At 29.2% G+C, this 27,502-nt stretch overlaps 3 protein-coding genes across 3 annotated transcripts; 2 read left to right on the top strand and 1 right to left on the bottom strand.

Moving 5' to 3' along the window:
• Positions 1-3,625: 3,625 nt before the first annotated feature.
• Positions 3,626-10,492, top strand: LOC111279548 (uncharacterized). The gene is made up of 7 exons (XM_089756387.1): positions 3,626-4,313; positions 4,741-4,890; positions 6,686-6,766; positions 8,458-8,583; positions 8,723-8,971; positions 9,132-9,595; positions 9,684-10,492. Exons 1-7 carry the CDS (start codon positions 3,728-3,730, stop codon positions 10,293-10,295), a joined length of 2,268 nt encoding a protein of 755 aa, XP_089612513.1. The 5' UTR covers positions 3,626-3,727; the 3' UTR covers positions 10,296-10,492.
• A 932-nt stretch (positions 10,493-11,424) lies between these two features.
• Positions 11,425-15,492, top strand: LOC111279603 (zein-binding protein (Protein of unknown function, DUF593)). The gene is made up of 3 exons (XM_022866561.2): positions 11,425-12,326; positions 12,945-14,479; positions 15,106-15,492. The coding sequence occupies exons 1-3, from the start codon at positions 11,657-11,659 to the stop codon at positions 15,163-15,165; spliced, it is 2,265 nt and encodes a 754-aa protein (XP_022722296.2). The 5' UTR covers positions 11,425-11,656; the 3' UTR covers positions 15,166-15,492.
• Positions 15,493-16,233: 741 nt separating this feature from the next.
• LOC111279890 (cytochrome P450 CYP749A22-like) lies at positions 16,234-19,156 on the bottom strand. The gene is made up of 5 exons (XM_022866952.2): positions 18,506-19,156; positions 18,139-18,362; positions 17,644-17,876; positions 17,003-17,381; positions 16,234-16,756 (listed from the first exon to the last, which is right to left on the bottom strand). Exons 1-5 carry the CDS (start codon positions 18,786-18,788, stop codon positions 16,316-16,318), a joined length of 1,560 nt encoding a protein of 519 aa, XP_022722687.2. The 5' UTR covers positions 18,789-19,156; the 3' UTR covers positions 16,234-16,315.
• Positions 19,157-27,502: the final 8,346 nt, after the last annotated feature.

The raw sequence follows: 27,502 nt of genomic DNA, 5'->3' as shown, positions 1-27,502 counted from the left end.
CACCCAGAATCACAAATCGAACCCAAAATCCCTATCCTCGAATCCCAAAAACCCTTGTTGCCAAAATTTTCTAAAGCTGCCCTAATAATTTCCTGTAAGTTTTTCTTCTTCTTATTGTCTGTTTCAGTGTTAGAATCAGTTTATAGGCAGTCCTATGAGCAATTTTAGGAAACGAACAGAATCAATCCTAAGCTTGAATCCTGGGATTCCATTCTGTCCATTGAGATTTTGAAGTCCAAAACTCCAGTTAGTCTCTTGTTGATACAATTTAGCATTTAAAGCTTGACTCAGTAGGATTTTGATTCTGATCACGTGTGAATCAGAACAGAAAAGGAAAGAAGTAAAGAAAGAAAAGAAAAAAATGAAAAAAAAATAATAATGTAAGCATCCACTTGGACCAAAATGGGCCCTAATGGGCCCGACCCAAAAAGGCTTACCCAAAATGGGCCTAGTTGGGCCCATACCAAATTTGGCCTAGTCGAGTCCAGACCAAGATGGGTCCAATTGGGCCCGGACCAAAATGGATGTCTACATCTTCAAGACAACGAATCCATTTCTCTATGTTTTGGATTTTTATCTGCGGCTAAGAATGTTGTTGGATTTTAAGAAGATGGCCAGCATACGTAGTTGATGGAAAGGTGAAAGTTCTTAATATGGAGGGTGCCCTATCTGACTTCAAGGTTTCTGGTGCAGAACACATTTTGGAACAGATATAAAGAGGTTATAGTATCATTTTGCTAGTGCGCACCAGCACTTTCATAAATATTTTATATATTGGGGGATGGGGGGATTTGAACCGAGCTCTTTGAGCCGGGAAAACATGCACCATTGATTGAATCAAATGCTTGAGTGCATCGCACCAGTACTTAACAAGTTAATATCATGTTAGTTCTTGTTGGTTTTACAATTATGTTGCTACTACTTTCCTGAAGTTTTCAATGTTTATTCTGGAGTCTACCCGTGGTTATTTTTCTTCTTGGGAACAAATTCACTGCACATATACATATTGTAAGAAAACTTTATTGCATTTGGCTAGAGATCAAGGAGATGCGTCCTCTCTTTTTGATGCTAGTAGTTATATTTGTTTAAATTCTGTTCCCCAACATTTCCCTGTTCATATTTCCTACATACCATATCATATTTTTGGTGCAAAGGATGCTGGCTTAGGATAATAAAAGGATTACAAGTGCTGAAATTTAAATTTCATACATGTTGAATGTCACTTTTTAAAGATAATTACATGAATCAATTAGATTAAGCTTCGAGTTTATATTGTATAACCATTTTGAATCCTTTCGACCTTGGTATACATGAATTTTACTGTTATTAGTTTCATTATTGCTGCTATTTTACAAATGAATTGTCTTGTTCTATGTAGATATGAATGAATTATTTATTTATTTATTTATTTTTGGTACATTTGAGAGAGTTCAAAGAAAAAGGTAATTTGAACTTTGATTTTAGCTATTGGCAAAAGAGGGTAAGTGACTTGTTTAATAAAGAAGGTGACTGACCCGAAATCTCTTTGATTTTTGCGTGTATATGGGTATGAGACATGAAATGATCAAACATGGTTTGACACCTCGGACATGGTCGGATTTGGGACTGCAAGAAAAGCTTGAATCCAACAAATCTTCTCTGGTTTGAGGCATGAATAAAAGTAATATTTTTGTTCCATTTTTTTACAGGCATGAAAAGTTTTCGTAATTAGAAGTCCAAGTACAAACTTAAGCAACATGATGAGCTACTATTAGATTTTGTTTTTCATTTTTTGATTTGGATTACCAATTATTTATAAATTTTTACAATTTTAATATTTGATTTACGGTTTTTTATTGATTTGTCCATCAATTTTTGTCTCCCTTATTTGATCTCTCTCTCTCTCTCTCTCTCTCTCTCTCTCTCTCTCTCTCTCTCTCTCTCTCTCTCTCTCTATATATATATATATATATATTTGGTGGTATAAGAGTGTGGATGGAGATTTTATCATTCTATTTATATTTCTTTTTATTTTTTTTATTGAATTCCATGTTGAATCTACAATTATATATGAGATCAGTTTCATTTTTTTAAAAAATTTCATAAAATTGGATTTTAGTTTTTGCTTTTTTCTATGTTTATTTACCTTTTTTAGTTTTTTATTCCAATGAATTAGCATGAGATTGTTTTTTTTTTTTTTAAGTCAAAGACAAAACATGTCACTTATTAAAAATCATGGTAATTTTAACAAAGTAAAATGATATAATTAATAGTCATGACGTACCCGAATTCTCCCATTTCATCTAATGTAAGACCAAATTCTATGAAAGAAACAGCATTTTTTATCCTAGGTGTTAGATCCACAACAAACAACAATTTTCTCCCATGTATTACCAAGTTCTGAGAAAAAAAGTTATACAAAAAAAATCGTAGTTTGGAAATAAAAAAAAAAGGTTACAATTACTGTGATTTAAACTTCATATAATGTCACTTTAAAAAATGATTATATGAATAAATTAAATTAAATTTTAAGTTTTTTCGAAAAACAATTTCTATCACAATGCAAAAAAAAAAAAAAAAAAGAACAATATGGTTCTACTGAGTTAGAGTGGTTCAGATAAGATTAAACAAATAAAGGAATTACTTCTGTTGGAGGTTATCTACAAGAAAAGATTGTCTTCCTCGTTACTAATTGGCTAATTGGTTCATCAAAGCTAACCCATCTTTATCATTGCATCAAATATTTCGGTTTTTTATATTAAAAAAATTCAAAGTCGAGACCAAACTATAAAAAAATTTCTTTTAAATTTTAAAGTTGAGTATCTAAGGTTGCTTCGGTTGTTTAGGATTTGGACAAGCTTCTTTAGCATCGATTAATTTTTAAGTGAATTTAGTTTAAAATATTACTAATGACAGTTGCAAAGTTAAAGTGGCAAAGAGGTAGTCAAAAAGTAAATTATAATTTACTTTCTTTTGTTGGAATATATGGCTGGCTTGTGTTCTACTTCAAGCAGCAACATGCACCCTTTTACTTCATTTCCATCTCTATCTTTCTTCATGTACTGTCTTAATTCCATGTCTTGAAAAAATTTCTCAAAATCAACTCATTTTTCTCTCAATAAGGCTTTCCTTTTTAAAAAATGTTGTAGTCGAAGAATAAAAAAAAGAATGTAAGTGTTAGAATTTAAATTTCAGACTTATTAAATATTATTTTTTAAAAATTATATGAATCAATTGAATTAAATTTTAATTAAAAAAAGTATATTTTGAATCTATAGTTAGCATTAATGATATTTTGAATCTATAGTTTTAATTAAACTCATGAATAGATCTAAATGATAGTAAAATCTTTAATATAATACTTAAATTTTAAAAATTTTTAATGTGATATTTATATTATAAATCTATTAATTAATAGAATATTTGACGGGCTTTTTGTCCGTCACGTACATTGTTTAAAACTAATTACATTAAAATTGAATAATACATAGATTAATAAATTTATAATTCAAATACCATAATAAAAATTTATAAAGTTTACATATCGTATTTAATATTTTATTATAATTTAGGGATTATTTATGATATTATCCCTATTAAAAATGAAATAAATAGATATGGTAATAGTGGAAGAAATGGATCGGATGGTTTTTTTCTTAAAGAAGTTAGACACTTAGAAATAATAACGAAACACATCCACCATCATAATTCAGCATTGATCAAAATAATAACAATAAAGAAAGTTTCGATGATGGAACAAACGCAAAAGAACGAGACAATAGAGGAAGTTTCAGAGATGCAACATTCAGCATCTCAAAACAAAGAGGCAAAGCAAGCTGCTTCACCCATGGTCATGGAGCTATCCGAAAGACTGTTCAAGTATGCCATGAAAAACCAGTGGGATGAAGTGTTGGATGCCTATAAGGAGAAGCCTGAGAGTCGTAAGGCCAAGATCACAGAAGTCGAAGACACTGCTTTGCATTTAGCAGTCTCCGGTGGGAAGTTTGTCATCGTAAAAAAAATGGTGGATACCTTGGAAAACAATGCTTCAGATGTTTTGAAAACAAAGAACAAGAGAGGAAATACGCCACTTCACATAGCAGCAGCACTGGGCAATGCACGGATGTGCCATTGCATAGCTTCAAAAGATCCTAATCTCATTGCTGAAAAAAACGTAAAGAATGAAACCCCATTGTACTTGGCAGCTAAATTTGGCCATAAAGATGCTTTCCTCTGCCTCTATTTTTGCTACGAAGGAAACCCCGGGGATCTATGCAGCAGGGCTGAAAGTGGCGATACCATTCTTCATGCTGCCATTACTGGAGAACACTTTGGTAAGTTCCATTGATTACTCATCCCTTTTGGATTTTTTCTTATTTAAGAAAGGCCAGATTCAAATCATGTTCTTCAAGCAAGAATCATGCACTAACTAATTGAGCCAAATGCTTAGGTGTTAGAGACGGATCTACCTTTAGAATTAGAGTATCTATAGACATTTCAAAAATTAAAATATAAAAAATATTTTCTTTGATACTTTCAAAATTTTTTTCATACTTCCTTTTCGACGACAATTATTAAATTCATGTGATAATTATATATATATATATATATATTATAAATACATATCTTCAAAAAAACTTATGATAAATCCAGCTGGAGTGTACTCTTTTTGGATTCAATTGCAATATTTTACCAACATTTTGTTGTGTTTTTGGATGAGAACTTAGTTCTTATAAGAAAATCGATATTTTTCTTTGACAGATTTGGCATTTCAAATCATATGCAAATACCCAGAGCTCGTGAATTTTGTCAATGAAAATGGTTCATCTCCTCTCCATGTTCTGGCCACCAAGACTAATGCATTTAAAAGTGGCAGTCGTCTTGGGTTGTTTGATCGGATCCTCTACCGCTGTAAGCATTTTTTTTCCTACCTAATTAAATTACAAATTTTTTGAGACAATATTAATTAAGAATGATTCTTGAATTTGATAATTAAATTTTAAAAATTTTTAATATGATATATGAATTATGAATATATTAATTAATGTGACACTTGAAGGATTATTTGTATGCTACTTATTATTATTTGGAACTAATTACACTATACGTAAATATCACATTAATTCATAAATTCATATTTTAAGTATCAAATTAAAGATTTTTAAAATTTAATTATCATATTAAATATTGTATTATAATTTAAAATTCATTTATAATATTAACCTTTTTTTTTAATTGGAGGAAGGAGGACTTTGATTCCATTTCGAGGAATTCTAGTTATAGTAGTTTGAACCACCGCCTTTTAACACATTAAATAAAAATTTTTGTGATTAAATTTTGTAACAAGGGGTTGGAATGGAAAGCTTGCAGTATTTAAAACAAGACCCCAACGAAATTATATGCATATTAATTATTTTTTCTCTAAAAATTATAATAAAAATTTATTACTTCTATTTAGTCATTCGCTCAAAAATATGTTTTTATTAAAATTATAAAAGAATTTAATTATTATAAAAAGAATATATCATTTATAATTATAGATCATGCACAATCGTTGATTGAATTATCAATGATCAACGAAAATATTATATGAAAATAATTCTAAATATAATGAAAATTTACTTAATTTTTTGTTGTAATTATATAATTGTAAAATTATAGTAAAAATAATTATAAGTAATATGTTGTCAATATTTTTTTACAGAAAAACCACAACATAGAGAGATTTAAAAAAAAATTACAAGCGTTGGAATTGAATGTAACATATACTAACACATACCTAAATTAATATATTTAGATAAATAAAAATCACATTTAAATAAAAAATCTAGATATAACAAAATTAGAAATAAAATTTTTTTAAAATTATTTTTTTTTGCCGAATGTCTAATTAAGGATGGCAACGGGATAGATTTTGCTTGCCTTGATTATGACCTGGCTCTCTAATGGTTTCACTCAAACTCGTCTTGACTCATTATTAAATTATTATTTTTGATATTCGATCTCAATCCAAAATATGTATGTATAATTTGCATCGACTTTGATTTAATTTAAAAGTAATTTAATAATTTTAATTTAACATAAAATTGATGATGATAACGATTGTATTTGTAGGTATAATAGTGGATGAGATGAAGGACAAAAAATATGACAGTGCAGATTACCTGAAAATGTTTGAAGAAAATGATAGTGGTGGTCATGGTCCTTGGTTCCCCCCAAACTACGAAGCCTGCGTGAGCTTCTACCGAATGTTTTCTGGTGTGGCTTGTTTCGGCATGCCAAGTAGGTTATTCTCTCATATAACAAACATAAATGGATTTATATTTTTATTAAATTATAATTTTTTTTCTTGACATTTTGATCACTAAGATCAGAGCTACTTTTTTCGAAGGTAAATGTTATTTATTAAACAATTTGAGAAAATAAACTAAGTAAATAGGAAAAGTAAACAATAAAGAAAACCAATTTTGCTCTTTTAAGTTTTAAATTTTAAAAATAATAATTATAAATAACCAATAGGAAAAAAAAATCCAGATTTTGTAGAGATATTTTCTTGCATTAATAACAAGATGAAGAGCAAGAGCGTAAGGGACGAAGAAAATCCCCAAGGGAAAGGCAAAATAACTCAAGGTAATTAATTAATTGAGTTTCATTATCAATTGGGAAATCATTGATTTTAATTATTAATAAGTATGGGAAATTGTAGGTGAATCTTCATCATCTCAAACAAAGCCAGAATCAAGTAGTACAAATGGTGCTGTGAAAGTTTCATCAGATACAGGGAGTGGTACGTATTTACTTGATTTAACATATCAAATATTTATTTAAATTTTTTAATAAGATTAAATAATTTATTTTTTTTAAAAAAAGCAATTTTCATTAAATATTAGAATAATAATTTTTTTAATTTTAGAAAATTAATTATTTATAGTTTTTTGCTATGGTGCAAATTGGTTATAGATTGGATATCCATTCTAAAATTTAATATGTTACTTGAGCATGAGCTGATTTTGTTCATTATTTCTTAAGCAATAGGATTTTTATGCTTACGTGTGAATTCATAATATGTAATAGGTATGAGGTTTTTAAATAAGAATGTTTGTACGAATAAAATCAGAGAAAAAGCAATAAGAATACAAGTAAATACGTAATTCAATCATAGTGGCCTGCATCTATACAGAAAGATCCAAAAGGTTATATTGTTAATACTTTAATTTATATAAAAGCGTACATAGATCTCCTATTTATATGGGTGGTGTAAAAAATATATAAAAAATAATAACGAGAGAGTTGTTAGAGATTATAGCTAGACATGTTCAAGAATCGAGCTATCCATGAAATTCAAAGATTCACTTAAGTTTTGATAGGGTTTGAATAAAAAATTAAAATTCATTAAATGAGTTTAGGCACAATTTTTAGACAAATTTAAGTTTTGAGTTGAACCTTGAACCAAAAATTTAAAACTCGATCTTAGTCAATCTGATCCTAATTCACATACGTATAAATTTTTTATTTATATATACATATATGTGAATTATATAAAAATTAAATCATTTATATATAAAAAAATAAAAATAAAAAATATATATTTTATTAAACTTAATTTTTATATTTATATAATTTTTATTTTTAATTTATATATATGTGAATTAAATATAGTCTCATTAAACTTAATTTAATCATTTTTTTATTTTTATTATATAAATTAAATTTAATGAGTAGGTTTAGAATTTTTTTTTAATTTAAACCAAATTTAAAAAATTTTTAAGACCTTAAAAATTTTGAGTCTGACCAGACCTAAACAATTATATAAATTATTAATATCAAATATAAACTCAACCTAACTCTATCCATAAACACCTCTAATTGTAACTGAATATAATTAATTTTAAAAATATTTTTTAAATCAATAATTGATTACTCTTTAATTACCAGAATAATTCATAATTGTCCTTATAAGAACCTTGAAAAAGTCAATGCTTTTATATAATAATGATTGGCCCGTAAAATGGAAATATTGAACTGATGAATTAGCTAAATCGAGAGCAATCTGGGCATATAAATATAATAAAAACATTTTTATTTATTATCAATTAATTTCACATTGAATGCCAACCTATTGTGATTTTAGATAAAATATCCATCTCAAAATTTAGCAATTCTTTGGGTGAGGTTAAAACGAGATAAAGATTTTAATTTCGAATCTAACAATTACATAACTATAAATACGAATTAGTAGTTAAGAGATGAGTTGAAAGTCATGTAGACGTGAGTTCGACCGCGTCATCCCCCTCTTCCATTGTAAGAGTACTAACCATTCTTTGCAACCCAAAAAAAAAAAAAAACGAATTAGATAATTATATAACTACAAATAATTTAATTTGTACCCACCGACTTACCTTTTGGGATACCATCTATATTGAGTAATGCTCCTTTTATCTGCTACAATCCATTTTTCTTGTTTATATTTTTTTGAAGGTACTGTGCCAAAGGTAAAGGAAGACAGCGAAGAGCATAAACAACACTATCTTCCAGCCAATTATGCCACACTTATACAGTTTTTCAAGTTTTTGATGAAATTCCTGATGGTCGTTTTGGGACTTGGTTAGTATATGAATTCGTTTTTACAGTAAAAATTTTAAATTCCACAAGCAGAATTAAAGAATTAACATATGAGTTCATCTTAGGTTTATATTTGTATGAGTTTAAAGTGTTGATGAATTTAAGTGTTATGGTAGCGCAGGCTTTCAAAGGATAAGAAAGATAACGACAAAGAAGCAGAGGCACACATGGGCATCTCAGGTGATGGATAACTTGATTGAGAATGCTTCTATGTATAAGTATTCTGGAGGAAAGACTGGCACTGGCAAAAGCGAAATGACTGAACACTTTCCCTTTATTCCAAGCCTGATGACGAGCTCATCTCATGAGGGTACAAAATCATGCAATGGCAAAACTTCCTCGGTTGAAACCTTAAACAACCAAGGGCAATGTCATATAAGATATCTTTAGGCATAGCCTCCGATCTTCAGGAGTGATGAAAATTTTCTATTAATGAATATGTTTAGGTTGTGATAGATTTTTAAGAAATTGACTTCCATGCATGTCATACAATATCTATAAACTAGCTAAAGTTGTGATTTCTCATATAGATTCCTCAAAAAAGGAAAGGAATGATGGAATGGTGGAGAAATTTCTTGGAGAATACCATATTACAGGCAGTGTTGATTCGAAGACTTCAAAGCATGCTGTGCAGATGAAATTCGAAAAGAAAGGAGCTAGTGAATCAACCAGAGCGGATACTCCTAGTCCTATACTAATAGCAGCAAGTAAAGGGATAACCGAAATGGTAGACAAAATTTTGGAAAAATTTCCTGTTGCAATCCAGGACGTGGATGCCCAAAACAAAAATGTCTTGCTCTTAGCAGTAGAGCATAGACAAGCTCATATTTTCCAATTCCTAATAGAAAGAGAAACTTTCCATGAAAGTGTTTTTCGCCATTTGGACAACCAAGGAAACAATGCATTGCATCTTGCTGCAACGTATGGACATTATCGACCCTGGCTTATTCCAGGACATGCATTGCAGATGCAATGGGAACGCAAATGGTACAAGGTATGATTTTTGGGCTCATTAATTGATTTACACAATCTCTTCATTTGTTTTATGTTGCCGTTTCCTTGAATTCAGTTATTCTATGCAGTTTGTCAAGAAATCCATGGAAAAACATCTTCTTGTTCATCACAACAATAAAGGTCAAACCCCAAAACAGATCTTCACAGAAACACACAAAGCCCTTGTAAAAGATGGCAGTGAATGGCTCACCAAAACCTCGGAATCATGCTCCGTCGTTGCAGCACTGATTGCAACGGTAGCATTTGCCACTGCAGCAAGCATTCCAGGAGGTACCAGTCAAGATACTGGTAAACCAGTTTTAAGAGATGAGCCTGCATTTGTTGTCTTCGTAATCACATCTCTTGTTGCTCTTTGCTTCTCCATTACAGCCTTAGTCTTTTTCCTGGCGATTCTCACATCTCGATTCGAAGAGAAAGATTTTGCTATGAAACTGCCTAGAAAACTTATTCTGGGTTTGACATCTTTATTCACATCTATAGCTGCAATGCTGTTCTCCTTTTGTGCAGGGCATTTCTTCGAACTCGGAGATAAATTAAAATTTGCAGCATTACCAATATACACAGCAACATGCTTGCCTATTTCCTTCTTTGCTCTTGCACAACTACCACTCTACTTTGATCTTTTAAAGGCTATCTTCAAAAAAGTGCCACAACGCAGCTACAAGGAATTTGCTTGCTAAACATCTGCTATGCCATTTTATGTTCTATATAATACTTGCCTCGGTGTTCAAGTAATTTAATTTTTGTTAGATATAATATAGGATTGGCTTTGTATGAATGTGGTTAAAATATTGTTGTTTTACAATGATTGATGTACCTTAGTGTTATTATCTATGTGACATTAAGTTCTATTGTTGTGCACTTGAAGGAATTACTTCTACCATGGTTTGATGAGTTTTTTTTTTTTCTTTTTCTTATGATGGCATGGGAAAAAGAAAAAATTTGATAATTATAAATACGATGATACATTATAAAAAAATAAAAGTGAAATAATTTAAAATTTTAATAAAAATTATATATAAATTTATTAAAAAATTTTATATTTTACACATGTTTGACATAAAATGAATGTGACACGAATAGATTTGAAAAATACAAATATAAATATATTAGCATTACCTATCAAATTTGAAAGTTATTAAATAAAAAAAATTACAAATGTAAATGAATTGTAAATAAAGAGATAAATATTTTAGCGTTACCTATTAAATTTTATTATAAAACTAGATGTTTTATGGTTTAGATGGCTAACTAGACCTATAGATTTGGTTTGATTTAGAATCGAACTTTGAATAAAATCTATTGTGTCGGAACTATTTTTTATAAAATTATTTTATTTAATTTTAGTTTTAAAATATATTTAAAAATATTAAATATTAATTGTTTTAATATTTTAATAATAGACACCTTTGTACAAAACGGCTTTACTTGCAATTGTTCGCAAATTTGTATAAATTCATCTAAATTGTAAATGAATTAATTTAAAATGATTTATATTCAAAATAATTTAATATTAAATTATTTTGATTTTAAAATTTAATAATTTAAATATAAAATAATTTAAATTTAATAATATAAAATTCAAATAATTCTTTAAAATATTCAAATTTAAAATAATCTAAATATAAATCAAACCAAATTTTATTTTGACGCAAAATAATTGGATTTGAAATAATTCTGACGCAAGCCGGACCGAATCCATTGAATTATTACGCGAGGGATCCATATAGGAAAGAAAACGACGCCGTCGAATCCATCTTGGAAAACGTAACCGAAGCTTTAAAATCTGAAGCGGTCAAAATCAAAAACATCAAATCAAATTGAAACAAAAATAGAAACTTTACCTAAAAAAAAAAAGTTTTCTTTCTCTTCGATTCTTCCTCGAACCTACACCGGCTCAAGGACCAAACACCGGTGAGTTTTTCAGTCTCCAAATCATTGAGTCAATCAAAACCTACACTGGGTGACTTGCCCAGATTGAAACTCTCTCTTTTTAAAACAAAATCTTTGAGCTTTTCAATTGGAATCTGTACTTTTTCCAATGGCATGCAATGTGATAAATTCATGGACATTCGCTGGCCTAGTGGGTGCTTTTCTTGATCTATCAATAGCTTATTTATTGCTTTGTGGATCAACTCTTGCTTATTTGGCTTCAAAAATCCTGGGTTTATTTGGATTCTCCTTGCCTTGTCCTTGTAATGGATTGTTTGGATACCCAGATAACAACATTTGTTTCCAAGCCATGTTAGTTAATGACCCATCTCTTAAAATATCCTCTGTTCAATCTTCTGTCAAAAAAAAGCTCCCATTTGATTCGATTTGGAGCAACCATTATGATGATGATGCTGAAGAAGAAGAACAAGAACGCCATTATAGCAAATCAAATTTGGCCAAGTGGAAAAAGAATGTTGAGATGGAAGGGGAAGCAGAAACATCTTCTGGTTCATCGAAAGCAAAGAAGAGTTTTGTTGGAGAAAAAGAGGGAAGCTTTGGGGTATTACGTAAGTGGAAGGGGTTCGGGAGTCAGAGGACTAGAGTTGGTCTTAGGCGGCGTAAGAGAGCCGGTAGTGGTCATCGTGGAAAGGTTTTGTCTTTCTCGTATGATTCTTTGGTGACGATCACTACCCCAACAGGTTTTAATTCTTCTGCTATTGTTGGTAAACTTGGGAATGATATGCCTGAAGGGAGCAACACTTCAGTTAATTCCGAAGGTGATGATCTTTTGTTATCTTTTAGTTTACTTTTATCTGTTTATTAGATTTTGATTTATGTTGGAATTTCATATTAAGGATCGTTTGGATGAAATGAATATGCCAACAATTGGTACAGGATTGCATGTTGAGGATAATAAATTACCTTACTAAATAGGTGGAGACCATTGTGAAAAGCACTCATTTAGTATTTTGATATCTATTTTGCTGAAACTGTTTTATTAGCAAAGCTTGTAAAATTAAGTGCATCAGTGGTTTTACTTATATTTCAGTGTCCGTATTGATGATTAGCATAAGATAGTTAAGATTATTAGATTTTTGAAACTTTTTAAATAAAATCTAAGGGAGTAGTGATGATTTAAACAAAAGTGTTTCGTTCTGATGTGATGGAGAAGAAGGTTTTAGTCTTGCTACCTCTAAGTTTGTATATTGTTTTTGATGTGATGGCGTCCCATTCTAAAATCTAATATGATGGTATTTTTTTCAAGAAAAATTTTGTAAATTCCCACAATACATTAGCGTAAAGGGGAATGCACATGATAAATGCTTTTGCTTTTAACTTGTATTTTCACTTGACATTTTAATGCCACATCCAATGTGCCGGTTTTGTAATTTTAGATGGCAGGGAAACTTTAAAAGAGATTGGATTGTCTAAGGGAGGTTCTCTGCGTTTTGAAATGGATGATGACCCTTTTGCTGAGAATAAACCCATAGAGAAGGAATTAACATTGGCTGAGTTTGAATGCTTGACACCCAATCAGGATTTTAATGGCAGTGATAAAAATGCAATTAGAATTTTAGAACAAGCTCTAGATGAAGAGCATGCTGCTCGAACTGCTTTGTACCTTGAGCTTGAGAAAGAGAGAAGTGCTGCTGCTACTGCTGCAGATGAGGCTATGGCAATGATACTGCGTCTACAAGAGGAGAAGGCAGCCATTGAGATGGAAGCTAGGCAATACCAGAGAATGATAGAGGAAAAATCTGCATATGATGCTGAAGAAATGAACATTCTCAAAGAGATCTTATTAAGGAGAGAAAGGGAAAAGCATTTCTTGGAGGAGGAAGTTGAAGCTTACAAGCAAATGGTTTTTGGAGAAGAGCAATTGGATACTGATATGTATGTTATAGCAGCCACACAGGAACAAAGGACTTCAATTAAGGAGCCACTGCTAATGTTGCAGCAGATCAGTGAACCCGTTGGAGAGGACAAGGCAAAAATTAACAGTGATTTTTCAAAGTATGAGATCACATCTATGGAGTCACCAAACCATACTCTTGCTTTTGGGAAGGAATTACCAGTTCCAGAACTCAATGAAGATGCTGGCTCTTTAAATTCTAGTTTTGAAAAAAATTATGCACATCTATTTAGAAGTGACGATGAGATTAATCAAGAATTTAAGGAGAAGGGAATGGCATCCAAGAACAAGAATCTCAATCATCAAGAAAGACATGTGCTGTCCAATCAGTCAACTACTCCTTGGGGATCTGATTTGCATGAGAAAGCCATTAACCCTGAGGTAGAAGAAGACGAGCAAAGCGGTGAAACCACTCTATGCCAACATTTGACACCAAAGACAACTGAGGCTAAGATAATTTTCCCATATAATAATGAAAAAATGGAGAAGCATGGAGAAGATTTTCATGGCTTAGATTCTGTTATTGATTGTCATGTTCTTGATGTTCATGTCATTAATAATGAATCTAATACGAATAATGAAGGGAGTGAAAACAAAAGTGAGAAGAAGTCAATCAGTGTTACCTCAAACTTGCCTAGAACATTGGATAATCTAACCATTGGTGGGTTAGCAATTGTTCCTGACAGGAAAAGAAACAGTTTAGACAGATCGGTTGGATTACCACCAATTGGTCCTTCACGAGTCAAGTCTTTACCTCCCATTTCGCGTAGAAATTCCATGTCTGCTTTTGATTATGAAAGGTTGAAAATTGACAATGAAGTTGGGTGGCTTAGAGAAAGGCTAAAGATTGTACAGCAGGGAAGAGAGAAACTCAACTTTCCTGCAGGGCACAGGGAAAAGGAACAAGTTCAGTTGCAAATATTGGAAAATATTGCAAGTCAACTTCGAGAGATAAGACAATTAACAGAACCTGGGAAGGCTTTGCGACAGGCATCTTTGCCGCCTCCATCCTCTAAGGTGCCATATTACTCTCTGCATGATTGAATCTATATTGTACTTTCTTTTGTTTACATTGATTACTACTTCTAGCAGTGGACATTTTTAGAATATTAAAGTTTTATATTTTTAAATAAACCTAAAATCTTGAACCAGAATGGGGTCTCTGACATAAGTGCTCTCTATTATTATTAATTATTTCTAGGAGTCATTTCTCCTTTGCTGGCCCGCAATGCCTTAATTGAGAGCTTAGCTGGTTGTGGATGATCTTTAAACCAATTTGTAGATGTCACTTTGAACCATATTCTTATTTTGATTTAAATTTTGATCTCTATAAGATATAAAATCCTTTTCCCATGTCTATACCACTCTCCTTTTAGACTATCATTTTACTTCACATTTTCAAGATTAGTTTCTCTTGTCTTCTTTATAGATTGAGCTCTGTTCTATAATAAGCAACATTTTTTTCCTTGCTAAGTTAGTATGGCATTTGGAGAAAAAGAGAATTGCGAACCTTTCTTCTAATCCTTTTTTTTTTCACACACCATTTATGTAACTTCATAAGTTTTCTTTTATTTGGATGTTTTAAGCTCGTAGACATAAAAAATAACTTGATCCTGGACAACTTGATTGATGTATGATTCCAGGTTATGTCAAAGAAAAGACATCGGCGGGCTGCTCCTTTAGGAATGTTCAGAAGCATTTAAAAGAGCAAATGGTACTTTTTAATGTTGATAAATGAGTTGGCTTCATTTGGGACCAGTTGATATCTTTTGAAGGTTTGACAGTGACTTTCCTGCAGTTGCACTAGCAAGTTATCTGCAAAACTTTTTACATGTTATGAGAAATATTAGTTGAATAATACACTAGAGATGGAAGAGAAAAATATTAGTTTCTGCTTATTGTTGTAGAATCCAATTTTGACTACTCGGTAGCTTTATAGGATTCAGACTGTAATGATCTTCTATTGATCACACTTCATGTAACTACCACTTAACATAAATTTTATATCATAAAGTTTCTTGTTCACTAAATTTTAACTTAAATCTGTTGGTTGTAGCGTCTTTTTTTTTTAATTTCTTTTACTGAATTGCACCCTACTGCAGTCTTGTGGGGGAATTTGTTAAAAAATTTTGCAAGAGAAAATTAAAGTTAAAGGATGGAATTTGTAAAACAAGCATTAATCATTTTTTTCCTTTTTGGTACTATTTAGTTAGTATACAAATAAAAGCAAAGATATTGAATAAGCTGGAGAACAATAAAGAAACTTGGAAGATTCATTTCATATTTCTCTATCATTGTTGTCTTTGAACATTTCCCTGATTTTGGATAATGAAGTATGATTTATAGCTCCTTCATAGTGTTCATAATGAAGAGTAATTTCTACTAGTTTGTGGATGTATGATATATGCTGATAAAATGTCATCTGTAAAATTCTTCAAGCAGTGGGTGTAATTTAAGGCTGCTAATTCTGTAACTTAGAAAGAAATATGGGCAAATGGCAAAGTGCAATGCACTATTTCATTGATTGTCCACTTGCAGGAACATGCAGCTAGTTACAATGCACTATTTCTTTTCAGCAGGGACTGATATAACTATGATTCTTGGTTTCTCTTGGCATTAGCTGATGGATTCAACAACCAAAAAGAAAAGGACAGTACTATTACTCTAATTAATCTTTGATTAAAACAACCAGAAGAACATAATCTTGTTTCTTTGTTGCCAACAGATGGAATCACCTACACAAGTATGACATAACTGGTAAAGACAGTAAAGTGGTTTACATTGCTAGAAACCAATACTTTTTTTTTTACTGATTGCATGTTATACCTTCTTAGAGATTAACAACTCCAAACTTTAAGCATCATTCTGCAGTGGCTGGAGTATTACTTGGATTCCATGTTGAGGCCGAAGTGTGAGAAAAGAAAATGGTGAGTGGACATATGCAGGGGAGAGGGTAATTGTGTATCGTTGTAGAATCATGGATAGAGCAGTCTTTGTTTCTATGGTAGCAAAGCTCATACCAACACAAGATCGAGGTCCCAATCCAAATGGAATAAATGCAGCCGCACTATATCTGGTAGCTTTGGCAATCCCTCCTGCGAATCTCTCTGGTTTAAAAAGGTGAGCATCATCTCCCCATAATTCAGGGTCATGATGAAGTGCCATTTTTGGGATCATAAACTCTAAATTAGCAGGCAGGACTAGCTTTCCCAATTGAACTTCTCTTCCAACTTTTCTTGTCAGGCTAATTACAGGAGCATATAATCTTAGTGTTTCATTTATGACCATGGCGACCTGTTTGCAGGATAAGAATATATTAAGTTAGATATTTTGGTACAAAAGGGGCCGTAGCCTAAGGATAGAGAAAGGGGTTGCAAGTGCTTGGATTCAAATATCTAGGATTCAAATCCCAAACCTGCTGAATTTCATCTCTTAAGGGTGGTTATATGAACCAACTGAACTAAACCTTTGGTTCATCTCAAAGTTTAATTTACTAAATGTTTGATAGAATTATCGAAATGGTTAAGAGAGTTTGCTTACAGTTTTTAGTTTGGCAATGCCTTCAGAATGTGGATTTTGGTTACCAAATATCTCAATCACCTCTCTTCTTGCTTTCTCTTGCCAATCTCTGTGGACTGCTAAAATCAGAACCGTCCAGGCAAGCAAGCAATTAGTAGTTTCCTGTCCAGCAAAGTAGAATGTTTTGCACTCATCTACCAAATCATCCATTGAAAGCCTGTTTTTCTCGTCCAAATCATGATAGGCATTTACAAGTAATCCCAGAAAATCATTGCCGAAGTTGTCAGCTTCTCCGCTAACTAATTTGTCTTCTCTTTTCTTAACAAGCTCCATCACAGACTCTTGTATTTCTTTCACAAGCTTCTCTGACTCTGTATCATCAGCCGATTTCCAGAACTTGCTGCAAAAGCAAACCAATGTCAGCAATATATATATATATATATATATATATATATATATATATATATTGATTAAGTGACAAGGGATTGTTGGGGTTTGTCCAGTATATTTCCTATTCGGATGGGTCGGGTCGGTTCAAGTAGGCTTATTTAGCTAGTTAATACAATACAAAAATCCTGACGAAGCTCCAAGATTAAGCATTTAGCTAAACTAAATCCATCAAGGCAAAACTTGAAATTAGTCATATGCTTAGAAGAACATACCTTATGACGGGAATCCTAGCCTTAAACATATTACGGGCCGCAATTATTGCCAACTTCCCCAACATGTCAAAAATCTCCTCCCCTTCCAAATAGCTGCTGCCAAAAGCTGTTCTTGATATCACTTCTGAAGTCAAGTATCTAAATTCTTGGAACACTTCGATCTCTTTGCCTTCCTGGCCTTTCCACTTCTCTAGCATTGTTTCAACACTAGCAATTACAGCTGGAGTCATGTTCTGCATGCCAAAATCTAATGTGTAAGTAACAATATAAAATTAACGGCTAGTGTAATATCAACGGATTTTTCTTTCGATAAATTTTGTCAGTAAAATAAATATCGATAAAATTAGGGTTTTTACGATGAAAAATTTTGTTTGTAAAATCCTTTTTTTCAATGGTGTCTCTAGATATATAATCCTTCTATTTTTTATTACAACTAATTCATATATCACAGCTGCTAATAATTTATAGTCCTATGGTTTTAGTTTGAGGTTTTACCTTTAAGCTCTCTCCATGAAAAACATAATCGGCCAACTTCCGCTGTTTTGCCCATTTTTCACCTTCAGTTGACAGCAAACCGTCCCCCAATAGCCTGCTGGTGTAAATTGTAAGCTTCGTTTTGGGAAAAGCATTTTCACTATTTTTCAAAACCTCTTTGATTAGTTCTGGTTCTGTAATCACCAGTTGAGCTCGAACACCGTCCCAAGAAAGATAATTCTTCCCTAATCAAACAAACAAAGGGTCAATTTTTGCTTGGAACTAGAAGTTAGAATTTATAGTGAAAAACATGCATCTTATCTAGGGATGTAAACAAGAATATATTCACGAAACGTTCTGTTCGTTTACGGCCCTAATCGTGTCTCACCATATTTGTTGATGCACGAGTAAACATGAGGCATAACTCTGGGAAATATATCATGTGTCAAGGCCATAGGTTTGCTCAAAGCTTCCTTTCTGAACTTGGCAACTTCCTTATTGTTTCCATGGATGAATTTGTATGGAGGTCCTTTAACTCCCTGTGAACGCAGTATATGCTGTATACGGAGAGGTATCCACCAGTACTCGTACAGGACCTTGAGTAGAGCTATGAGGAGGTAAAGGCAGAAAGAACTTGCGAGAAGGATTAAAAGCTTCAGCACGACATGCATTTTCTTCTCTCGACAATGAATTCAGATGTTCCTACGTTCTCCCATGTTTGATTTGGAGGATTGTATATATAATATGGTAGCAAGGGGAGTTACATTGTTTTCAAAATAACAATTGACATGTGATTCCTGTTTTAATCCCCAAACGGAGACTATGAAAAGATAATTTTTTTATCGACAGGAAAATGAGATGTATCGAACAAAACTCAAGAAATTATCACCGCTTAACCGAAAAATTTATTGGATTTTGAAGCGATTGTTGTGAATTTTGGACGATGCATCCCATATTCCATTCATTGAGTCAGAAAGACGTCCAAGGATACTGTACTTGTTTTACTTTGTTGGATTTTAAGCTTAGTACAAAAGAGTTGGTCTCCTCTTTCTTTTCGTCGTTGGAATAGCTTCAATTTTAGCTAGGACATATGCCAGACAAATCACCATAAGCCAAAATATCACCATCTATTAAGTCTTACAACTATTAAGGGGGATAAAATAATCAGAATCCTGTTCAATAATCGGTCAAATTTCTTTATTATAGTATTTGATCCTTGTTAAAAGAGTTAACCACATATTTTGTATTTGGATTTTGAAAAATTTACAAATTGGTACAAGAAATAAAATGTACAATTTGTATCATAAATTTTTAAATAATTTATCATTTTAATCCAAATTATAATACTATTAACTTATTTAGATGGTATCTAATTAGTATAAGTTTATTATATGACAGTTATTTGTCAAATAAAAATATTAAATATTTTGTAAAAATTTTATATGGATGTTACGTGGTAAATAATAATTGATTGATTTTAAAAAAATATTTTTACGGCTTTGATAAAAAAAAAATTTTTTTAATTAATATTGAAAAAGATATTGATAGTTTGTATAATGACCACATAATTTAATAATATTTGTCAAATGCCACATAAATAAGCTAATATGATTAATGTGATTAGAATTTTGGTTAATGTGATACAAAATTTAAAAATTCGAATGCAAATTGTACATTTTAATTTTTAAAATATTAATTTATATATTTTGTTTCTGACCAAAAAATTTTATATATTTTCTCAATATTCAAGTAACAAAAATGTAATTAGTTCTTGTTAAAATGAATCCTAATAATCTTTCCTTATGGTAATTGCTGGCTGTACTTATCCAAAGGGAACGAAACAGAAAGAAAATGACAGTGCTAAATGGCCTACCTCCTCTTCCAAATCTACAGCCAGCCAGCCTCATACTTTCTTGGAGCCGAGTTCAGTTCATGATGAATTTCTGGGGAGGCACGTGAAGAAATTTCAAGGCCTTAATACCATTGACCTAAAACATCCACGTTCAGACACTGCAGAAACCTCTCTATTTGGAATTTATACCGAAGACAGACGGAAATGCTGTCATTAAGTTGCCTGGATTTACATATTCATTGCTGCTGAGGTTGTTCATATGACTATCTGTGAAATAATCAAAGGTTTTATCCACCCTGGTGTTAGCGGCTTCGTGCCCCGTTTGATACAGTAATTTAGAAGTTGCCAAAAGTTAGATCGTGCAGTTTCAAATCACTTGCATGAAAGACACAGAAAGATTGAATAATAAAACTCAATTGCATTGTTTCCCTCTACACCAAAATTTTTTGGTTTGCATCAATTTCTAAGACTTCTCAGTTCCAAATACTGTATAAATGGCTAAAGGTTAAAATCATTAAAAAAAAAAAAAGTGGTGTAAAAACAATTTCCACCATTGACAAGTTAAAGCAGTCATCTACATACTTTCAAACCAGAAGTTCCATCAATTGCTTTAAGAGTTGCATCCAGAGACTACTGCATGGTAATTTGTTAGCAGTTGAAGCAACTGGTGTGATTTTTACTATTGGCTCTCCTTGCAATTTATACATTTCTGCTTCCAAGTTTTTAGTCAGTTCTCCATCTCTTTGTTGTCATGGCACAACAATTGTTTTGCTTATTTGAATTAGTATTTAATTTTTTTTTTCAGATGAGATTTTCAAAATTTAAACTCTGATTACTAAAATTAAGAATCCACCATTCTCCCAGTAAATCATGTGATCACTGGGAATTAGGACATGATTATAAGTTGCATTTCCTTCCCTCTAATTTTAGATTTTGGCCTTTTCCCACTCAACATAATGTATTACTAATAATAAATTTTGATTTAAAACAATGAATTTCTGATTTTGACAAAAATTAATCTGTTGAGATTTATACTTCTACATATGAACATGGATTTTTTATTCTTTTATTCATTAGAAGTAAAAGAAAGGAGACCTGAAAGGATGTTAGATGTTTAAATGACAGAAACTAATGGATGCTCAAGCAACTTGGAAAAATAATGGTTGTAGTTATGGACCACCAGCATGGTTAATTTCAATGGATTTAATCAATTTGCAGATTGTAAGGTTGCTTTTGAAGCCAGAAAAGCAAGTTCATTGTGCATAAGAGAGTTGATTGTGTCAGCTGCGTTGAACAAAGCTAATAAACTTTTCTGGCTTCTGCAGATAAGGTTTTGTTTATAATTCAGCCTGGGATGTGGACTGCTGAGCTGAGACTTCGTAAGCCTAAAATAAAACACAAAACCCCCATAGGTAGGCCTAGGCCTAGGCCTAGAGCAAGGTCTTCGATCGAGGTGAAGTTTTGAAATCATTATATCTCAAAATTTCCTACCAATAAAAGAAAAAAAAAATCCCAACTTCAAATTCGTATTTTATAATTTATTTTTCTTTTTTAAATTTTTTAGCATTAGATAATCATTTTGAATTTTGATTAATATAAAATTAAATTAAAAATTTTATAAGGAGATAAATTTTTTCAAAAAAATTATTTTTTTATTTATAAAATTCAAAATTAAAATTTTACTTAAAAAAATCAAATTCTTAACTATTCAGATTATACATCAATTGTTTTTCAAGTTTTATTCATGGATAGGTTTGATTCTTTATTTGTTAATTTTTTTTTTTTACATTGGTTATGCAAATGCCAATCCATGGAAGTTTATATACATACACATGTAGGTCTTTGATATTTAAATAATTTTTATTTATATTGATATCTAAATATTATTATATTTAAAAAAATAGATGGAACCTATTTTCTATTCAAAAAATAGTTAAAATTGGAACATAATTATTTAAAGAGGGGATACACGATTTATTACTAATTTCAGATAACGTTTATATCACTTGCAAGATTATTGTTTTGATATAATTACTATGATATCAATGATTTAGGATTATTATGTTTGACGTAATATTATAAATTATTAACGATTTTAAATTATTATATTTAGTAGAATATGAAAAAAATAATTATTTAAATATAAAATATTCCAAACAATTTTATAAAAAGAAAGTAAAAATTTTAATGTTTATTAAATGAACAATTTATAAATAGTAGATGTCATTTTATAAAAAATTATAAAATATAAATCAATTTTGATGAAAATAATTTTAAAAAACTTATTAACTAAATTCATTGTCTTTTTTATAATAGTTTAAAAAAGAATGCACGTAAGTCATTAAATGGATTAAGCCAATGAATTAAAATTTGATTACTCAATTCGTTAAAATTTTCAAATTTTATTTAAAAAACAATTTCATTAAATTTTTATAAATTAATATAAATTAATAAGTTTTTTCTACAAATTAAAAATTCTTAATCATATACATATATATATATATAAGATGACTTTATGTTATAATTTTAAAATTATAAAAAAAAAAAAACTCATAATATCTTAAAGGTGTGAATCATACCTTGGAGAAAATGATAAATTTCTTTACAACGAAGGTTTGCTTATAAAGACTAAATTTGGAAGGAATCATACGTTTATTCTAGCTACAATTAATGCAAATTAGTAAAAAAATATAATATCAAAAATTATTTTTTTATAATGATAAATTTTTTCATCGTTTTAGATAAAAATCAGATCACTCATCAAAAAAATTATGTTATTATCCTAATAATTTAAAATTATTATCACGTATTCATCTTTTAAAAAAAAAACCATATCACTCATCAAAAAAGTTATGTTATTATCATAATAATTTAAAATTATTATAACGTAAAATTTTTAAATCGCTATCAAATAAATAAAATGATATAATTACTAGTGCATATCACTATAATTTTTAAATTAATCATCTCTTATCAAACTCTCTAAATAATCAGGTTTATTATACCTGAATTTTTAAATAAAGAAAGACACATTTGTTGGTTATTAAGCCAAGTACTCATGATCCAGTATTAGCTAAATAAATAAAATGAAGAAACAAATTGGAAATAATATGATTAATTTGGCTATGTACCAACATGGGGTTAGCTTAGTTGGTCAAGAGAGAATTTCTTTTTGTCAACTCAAGTTCAGTTTCTGTAAGGAATATTTTATATTTAAAATTTTAAATGCATCAAATTTGTTGAAAGTCATATCTTTATTATCACAAATTTATTATTCAAATTTTTTTTTGAAATTATTTATTATTCAAATCTTAGATCCTAAAATATGGGTGACCCTTAATTAATTTACCTTAGAAAATTAAGGAAATAGAAAGAGATTTACAAAGCAATTGCTAAATTTTGAAACAATCAAATATGCTAAATCAAGTTTGTTGTGTAGGTTTTATCCTAATTTTTTTTAAGTTGCTATTACTCAATTTTTTGTGCAATTTTATCATTATTTGGATAATAAAATATTTCTTTAAAAATTTTAATTAATTCGATAGTTCTTATTATGTAAAATATATATATTTTTTAATTCGAACTAAGGATAATATGAATAATAAAATAAAAATATAGGAAATCATTGGATTCTTTTCTTAAAAATGAGAACAAGGCCACAAAGTGTCTTTTTTTTAATAATATTTTATATTTGTGCAAAAACTTGTAACTATTTTTATATTTTAACATAAAAAAACGTATATTTGTAAAAAAAAAATTATGGGAAAAATATTTATTTCTTGAAATGTCATTATTTTTTGTTTAATTTAATCTACCAATAAATTTTTTTTTTTTAACAAATGTAATGTAATTATCTTAATGGTCAACATCCATTTCCTAACAATGAAAAATAAATGTCATGTAATTTTTTATTTCGTGGTGCACATAATTTTATAATTAAAAGATTTATGAGTGGGAAAGTCAAGAAATGCATATTTTATTTAATAAATGAATGAATTGATCCGAAAAAAAGATGTAACGAATAAAATCCGAAAACTTTTAATACTAAATTAAAAAAAAAAAAGAGAAAAGTAATTAGTTCATCTTATAATTTAAGCCATAAATGTGGCAACTTATAACTTGAGAAATAAGCAAAAGTAATTGTATAGGTCGTCCTCAAAGTCAATTCAATAACCTTAATTTCCCTGCAAATTGGGAAAATAAAACAACCACAAAAGTTCACATTCTTTGTTGCCATTTTTCAAAAGCTTGGGGAAATTTGGTTCTAAAGACAATAAGACAAGTGTTTACTCTATTGCCACATACAAACCCCTTTATCATATGTTATGGACCTAACCTTATCACCATGTATCAATCTTAAGGAAATGTTTCGTGTCTTCCAAAATCCAATTAGATATTGAGCAAGAAAGAGGTTTGAGAACTTTCAAGTCTTAAATTCAATTCATTATCTATCAATTTCATCCAATTTCATAGTTGAATTTTCTTTATTTAAATGTGGTTAATAATTGTTTTTTTTTTTTTACAAAACGTAACAATTATCTTATATATGTTGAGAATTGTTTTGTTATCATTGTATTTGTTTTTGATTCATATGGGATGTAAAGGGAGGGTTTGGGGATTCAAACATTTGATTTCATTCTTTGTCATTGTAATTGTTGTTAATGCATCTAATTTAAAGCTATCAGATCAAATCTAGACAAATTATTAATGATTCATGTGTTTGTCCAAGTTCGGCTTGGTTTAATTATTTGAGTCTAAATTTTTAATCAAGTTCGTTTAATTAATAAATGATACAATTTAAATATGTCTAAATTTTTTAAAAAAATCAATATGGTATTTTTATTTAAATTTTAGTATTTTTATGGCTAAAATACTAAAAACATCCTGAATTATTTTATTTTTTTTAAATAAGTTCTTATATGTTATTATATTAAAATAAGTTCTTATTCTTTCAAACAAATATTGATTTATATTAATAGTTCTTATTCTTTCAAACAAATATTGATTTATATTAATAGTTTATTTAGGTACAAATTAAGATTAAAAGCTTATTTGAATATATATTAAAAGTTAAATTTGGATGTAAATTAAAGGTTAAAAACTTATTTAAGTATAATAAAAATAGAAGAATTTATCTAAAAAAGTGATAAAATTTAAGTTTTTTATTCTATTTTAGCCTAATATTATAAAATATAAATTTAAAACATAATTACATAGATAATCTAACTTATTTTTTAACATTTACACTATAATATTATAAGATATAAATTATATAAATATAAATATAAATATGTTATATAATTGTAGGATTAAGTTGAATTGGATTCGGACTTTAAATGTTAGAGTTAAGACTTCATGTATTTTTTCAACCGATCTTATAATTTTACTTAAGCATGTTTAATCACTTTAGGTTTTTTTAAATCCTCTCAAATATCAAAATTTTCTTTGAAATTGAAGAGTCCTTAAATAGGTCTAATATAATCTCATAATATATATATGTCATTTATTGGCTCAAATCCTTCATTTCCTTAATAGTAAGAAAAAACCATTATACGAGTCAAACTAGAAAACCTAGATGATAAATCAATAATTTAATAATCGAAACTATCATTGAACCGATAAGGGCATAAGAGTATTTGACTCTTGATTCAATCGATCCAATCAATTTTATTACCTAATTCGATAAAAATGTGTTTTATTCTTGATAAGAATTAAATATGATGAATACATAAATTAAAAAAAAATGCATTTGATTTAGTAGTTAAGATATTAATAAGGTTTCTAGAGATTAAATGTTCATAACCCCACCGTTTCAACTCCATTCGGTTAAAAAGCATATTTTGAACTAAATAGACCATTGATTCAACCAGTCCACGTTTGATTTAATTTTTTAAATATTAAATAAAATAATAAAAATAAAAATTTGAATGGATTATGAAGCAAACTACATACTTTTTTGGCACGTTTATTTGGGGGAATGGAATTGTCATTTCAAAATTTTCTTCATGAATAGTAAATCGTTAGTTTGGTTAATGTAATCCCTATTACCCCTTAACATTCAAATCTTAAAACTCAAATTTTTAGAATTAATCAAGTCAACAAATTTCAATTTAGAGATAATATGCCTTTGATTTTATTTGATTTTGATTTAGGTTTTCGGTTTCGTGAAGTTTTGGTTTTTTTTTTTTTTTTTGTGAAGTTGTTTTTTTATGAAATTGTGTGTTATGGAAACAAATTTTTGTAAATTAAAAGGGTTTTATAAAATGTTTTTTATAAATTTAAAAATATACATTTAATTTTTTATTAAGCAAAAAATTAAACATAAATATTTATAATTTTTGTAAAATAATTATTAATATTTTAATATTTTTAATAAAATAAAATAATATAATTTTTAACAAAAAATAATATATTAATAAATTATAATTAATTAGGATTAATATTATTTTTATAATAAATTATATTTAGTTTAATAAAAGGATAATATAGTCACTTAAACTTATCTCAATTATACTTTTTGAACTAACTAAATATATTAACGTTAATTTCTATTATATTCGAATCAATAATTTCTTATTTTATTCTTTTTATTTTTTATTTTCACATAATATCAATTCCTTTTTTTTTATTCATTTTGCAAACTAAGCATACCCTTTATGTTACATATAAACGTGGCTATGAATTTTTTTAGAGAAAATGTGGCTTTGATAAACCTATATAGCGATATCTCAACCACAATGGGACTTAAGTTTCTTTTGTAGTGCCACGAGAATTACTCTTGCTATTAAATTCATAGTGGGAAAGGATTTTTAGACGCAATATGATTATACACTAAGAGAATAATACAAAAATTATATAAAAAAAATATGTTTTAAAATTTTGATAAATTTGATAAAAATTTAAAAATATATTTCGTATTTAATATATCAATATAAATTATAATATAATAATTTTTATATTATATATATTTAATAAAAAATAAATAAAAAATAAATATATAAATTATTATCTTTTTCTTAAATTGTACCTTCTAGAATACATTATGCAAACAAATAATAAAATGTTCAACTCCCCTGTTTCCACGTGGACCATTTTGGAAAAAATAAATCAAAATTTAGTACTTATGAAATGGTGGGCGGTGATAATTAATTCTTAATTAGGGAAGTTATTTAAAATATTTTGTAGAGAGGACTTGTTCTTAAATTTATTTATTTTTATATTAATAGCACCATTAAATGCCAAAGAGCTGCTGTTACGGCACCAATTTAGGCATTTCTCTCCCCCTTTCAACCCTCACTTATTTTTCCATGGTCCGCTTTTATTTCTCTTACTAATTTTTTTCGGTCAAACGGGGAATTCTTCCTTTTTTTAAAAAAAAAAATTTTTTTAGATGGTGCCGTTTCAAACGGGAAGTCGATCGGACACGTTTTGTTTTTTTATTTGTAACTCTCAATCTTTTATTATTATAAATAAATAAATATCCTACTAAAATTATTATTTTTATATTTTGATATTTATAATAATTTTTTTTTA

The sequence above is a fragment of the Durio zibethinus genome, chromosome 27 (genome assembly GCF_047325235.1).
Source record: "Durio zibethinus cultivar Kanyao isolate XHJ-2024 chromosome 27, ASM4732523v1, whole genome shotgun sequence".
Classification (NCBI taxonomy): Eukaryota; Viridiplantae; Streptophyta; class Magnoliopsida; order Malvales; family Malvaceae; genus Durio; species Durio zibethinus.
The sequence above is the reverse complement of the archived record's forward strand: the minus strand, read 5'-3'. Positions and strand labels throughout refer to the sequence as shown.

Bases quoted from the DNA above. Each gene is read 5' to 3' on its own strand.
- LOC111279548 (XM_089756387.1), top strand. From the start codon at position 3,728: ATGATGGAACAAACGCAAAAGAACGAGACAATAGAGGAAGTTTCAGAG. The intron at 6,767-8,457 runs GTACGTATTTAC...ATTTTTTTGAAG, and splicing joins TTCATCAGATACAGGGAGTG to GTACTGTGCCAAAGGTAAAG. The intron at 9,596-9,683 runs GTATGATTTTTG...TATTCTATGCAG, and splicing joins GGGAACGCAAATGGTACAAG to TTTGTCAAGAAATCCATGGA.
- LOC111279603 (XM_022866561.2), top strand. From the start codon at position 11,657: ATGGCATGCAATGTGATAAATTCATGGACATTCGCTGGCCTAGTGGGT. The intron at 12,327-12,944 runs GTGATGATCTTT...TTGTAATTTTAG, and splicing joins CACTTCAGTTAATTCCGAAG to ATGGCAGGGAAACTTTAAAA. The intron at 14,480-15,105 runs GTGCCATATTAC...GTATGATTCCAG, and splicing joins TGCCGCCTCCATCCTCTAAG to GTTATGTCAAAGAAAAGACA.
- LOC111279890 (XM_022866952.2), bottom strand. From the start codon at position 18,788: ATGCATGTCGTGCTGAAGCTTTTAATCCTTCTCGCAAGTTCTTTCTGC. The intron at 17,382-17,643 runs GTATGTTCTTCT...TTGCTTTTGCAG, and splicing joins GCTAGGATTCCCGTCATAAG to CAAGTTCTGGAAATCGGCTG. The intron at 16,757-17,002 runs GTAAGCAAACTC...TCCTGCAAACAG, and splicing joins GCATTGCCAAACTAAAAACT to GTCGCCATGGTCATAAATGA.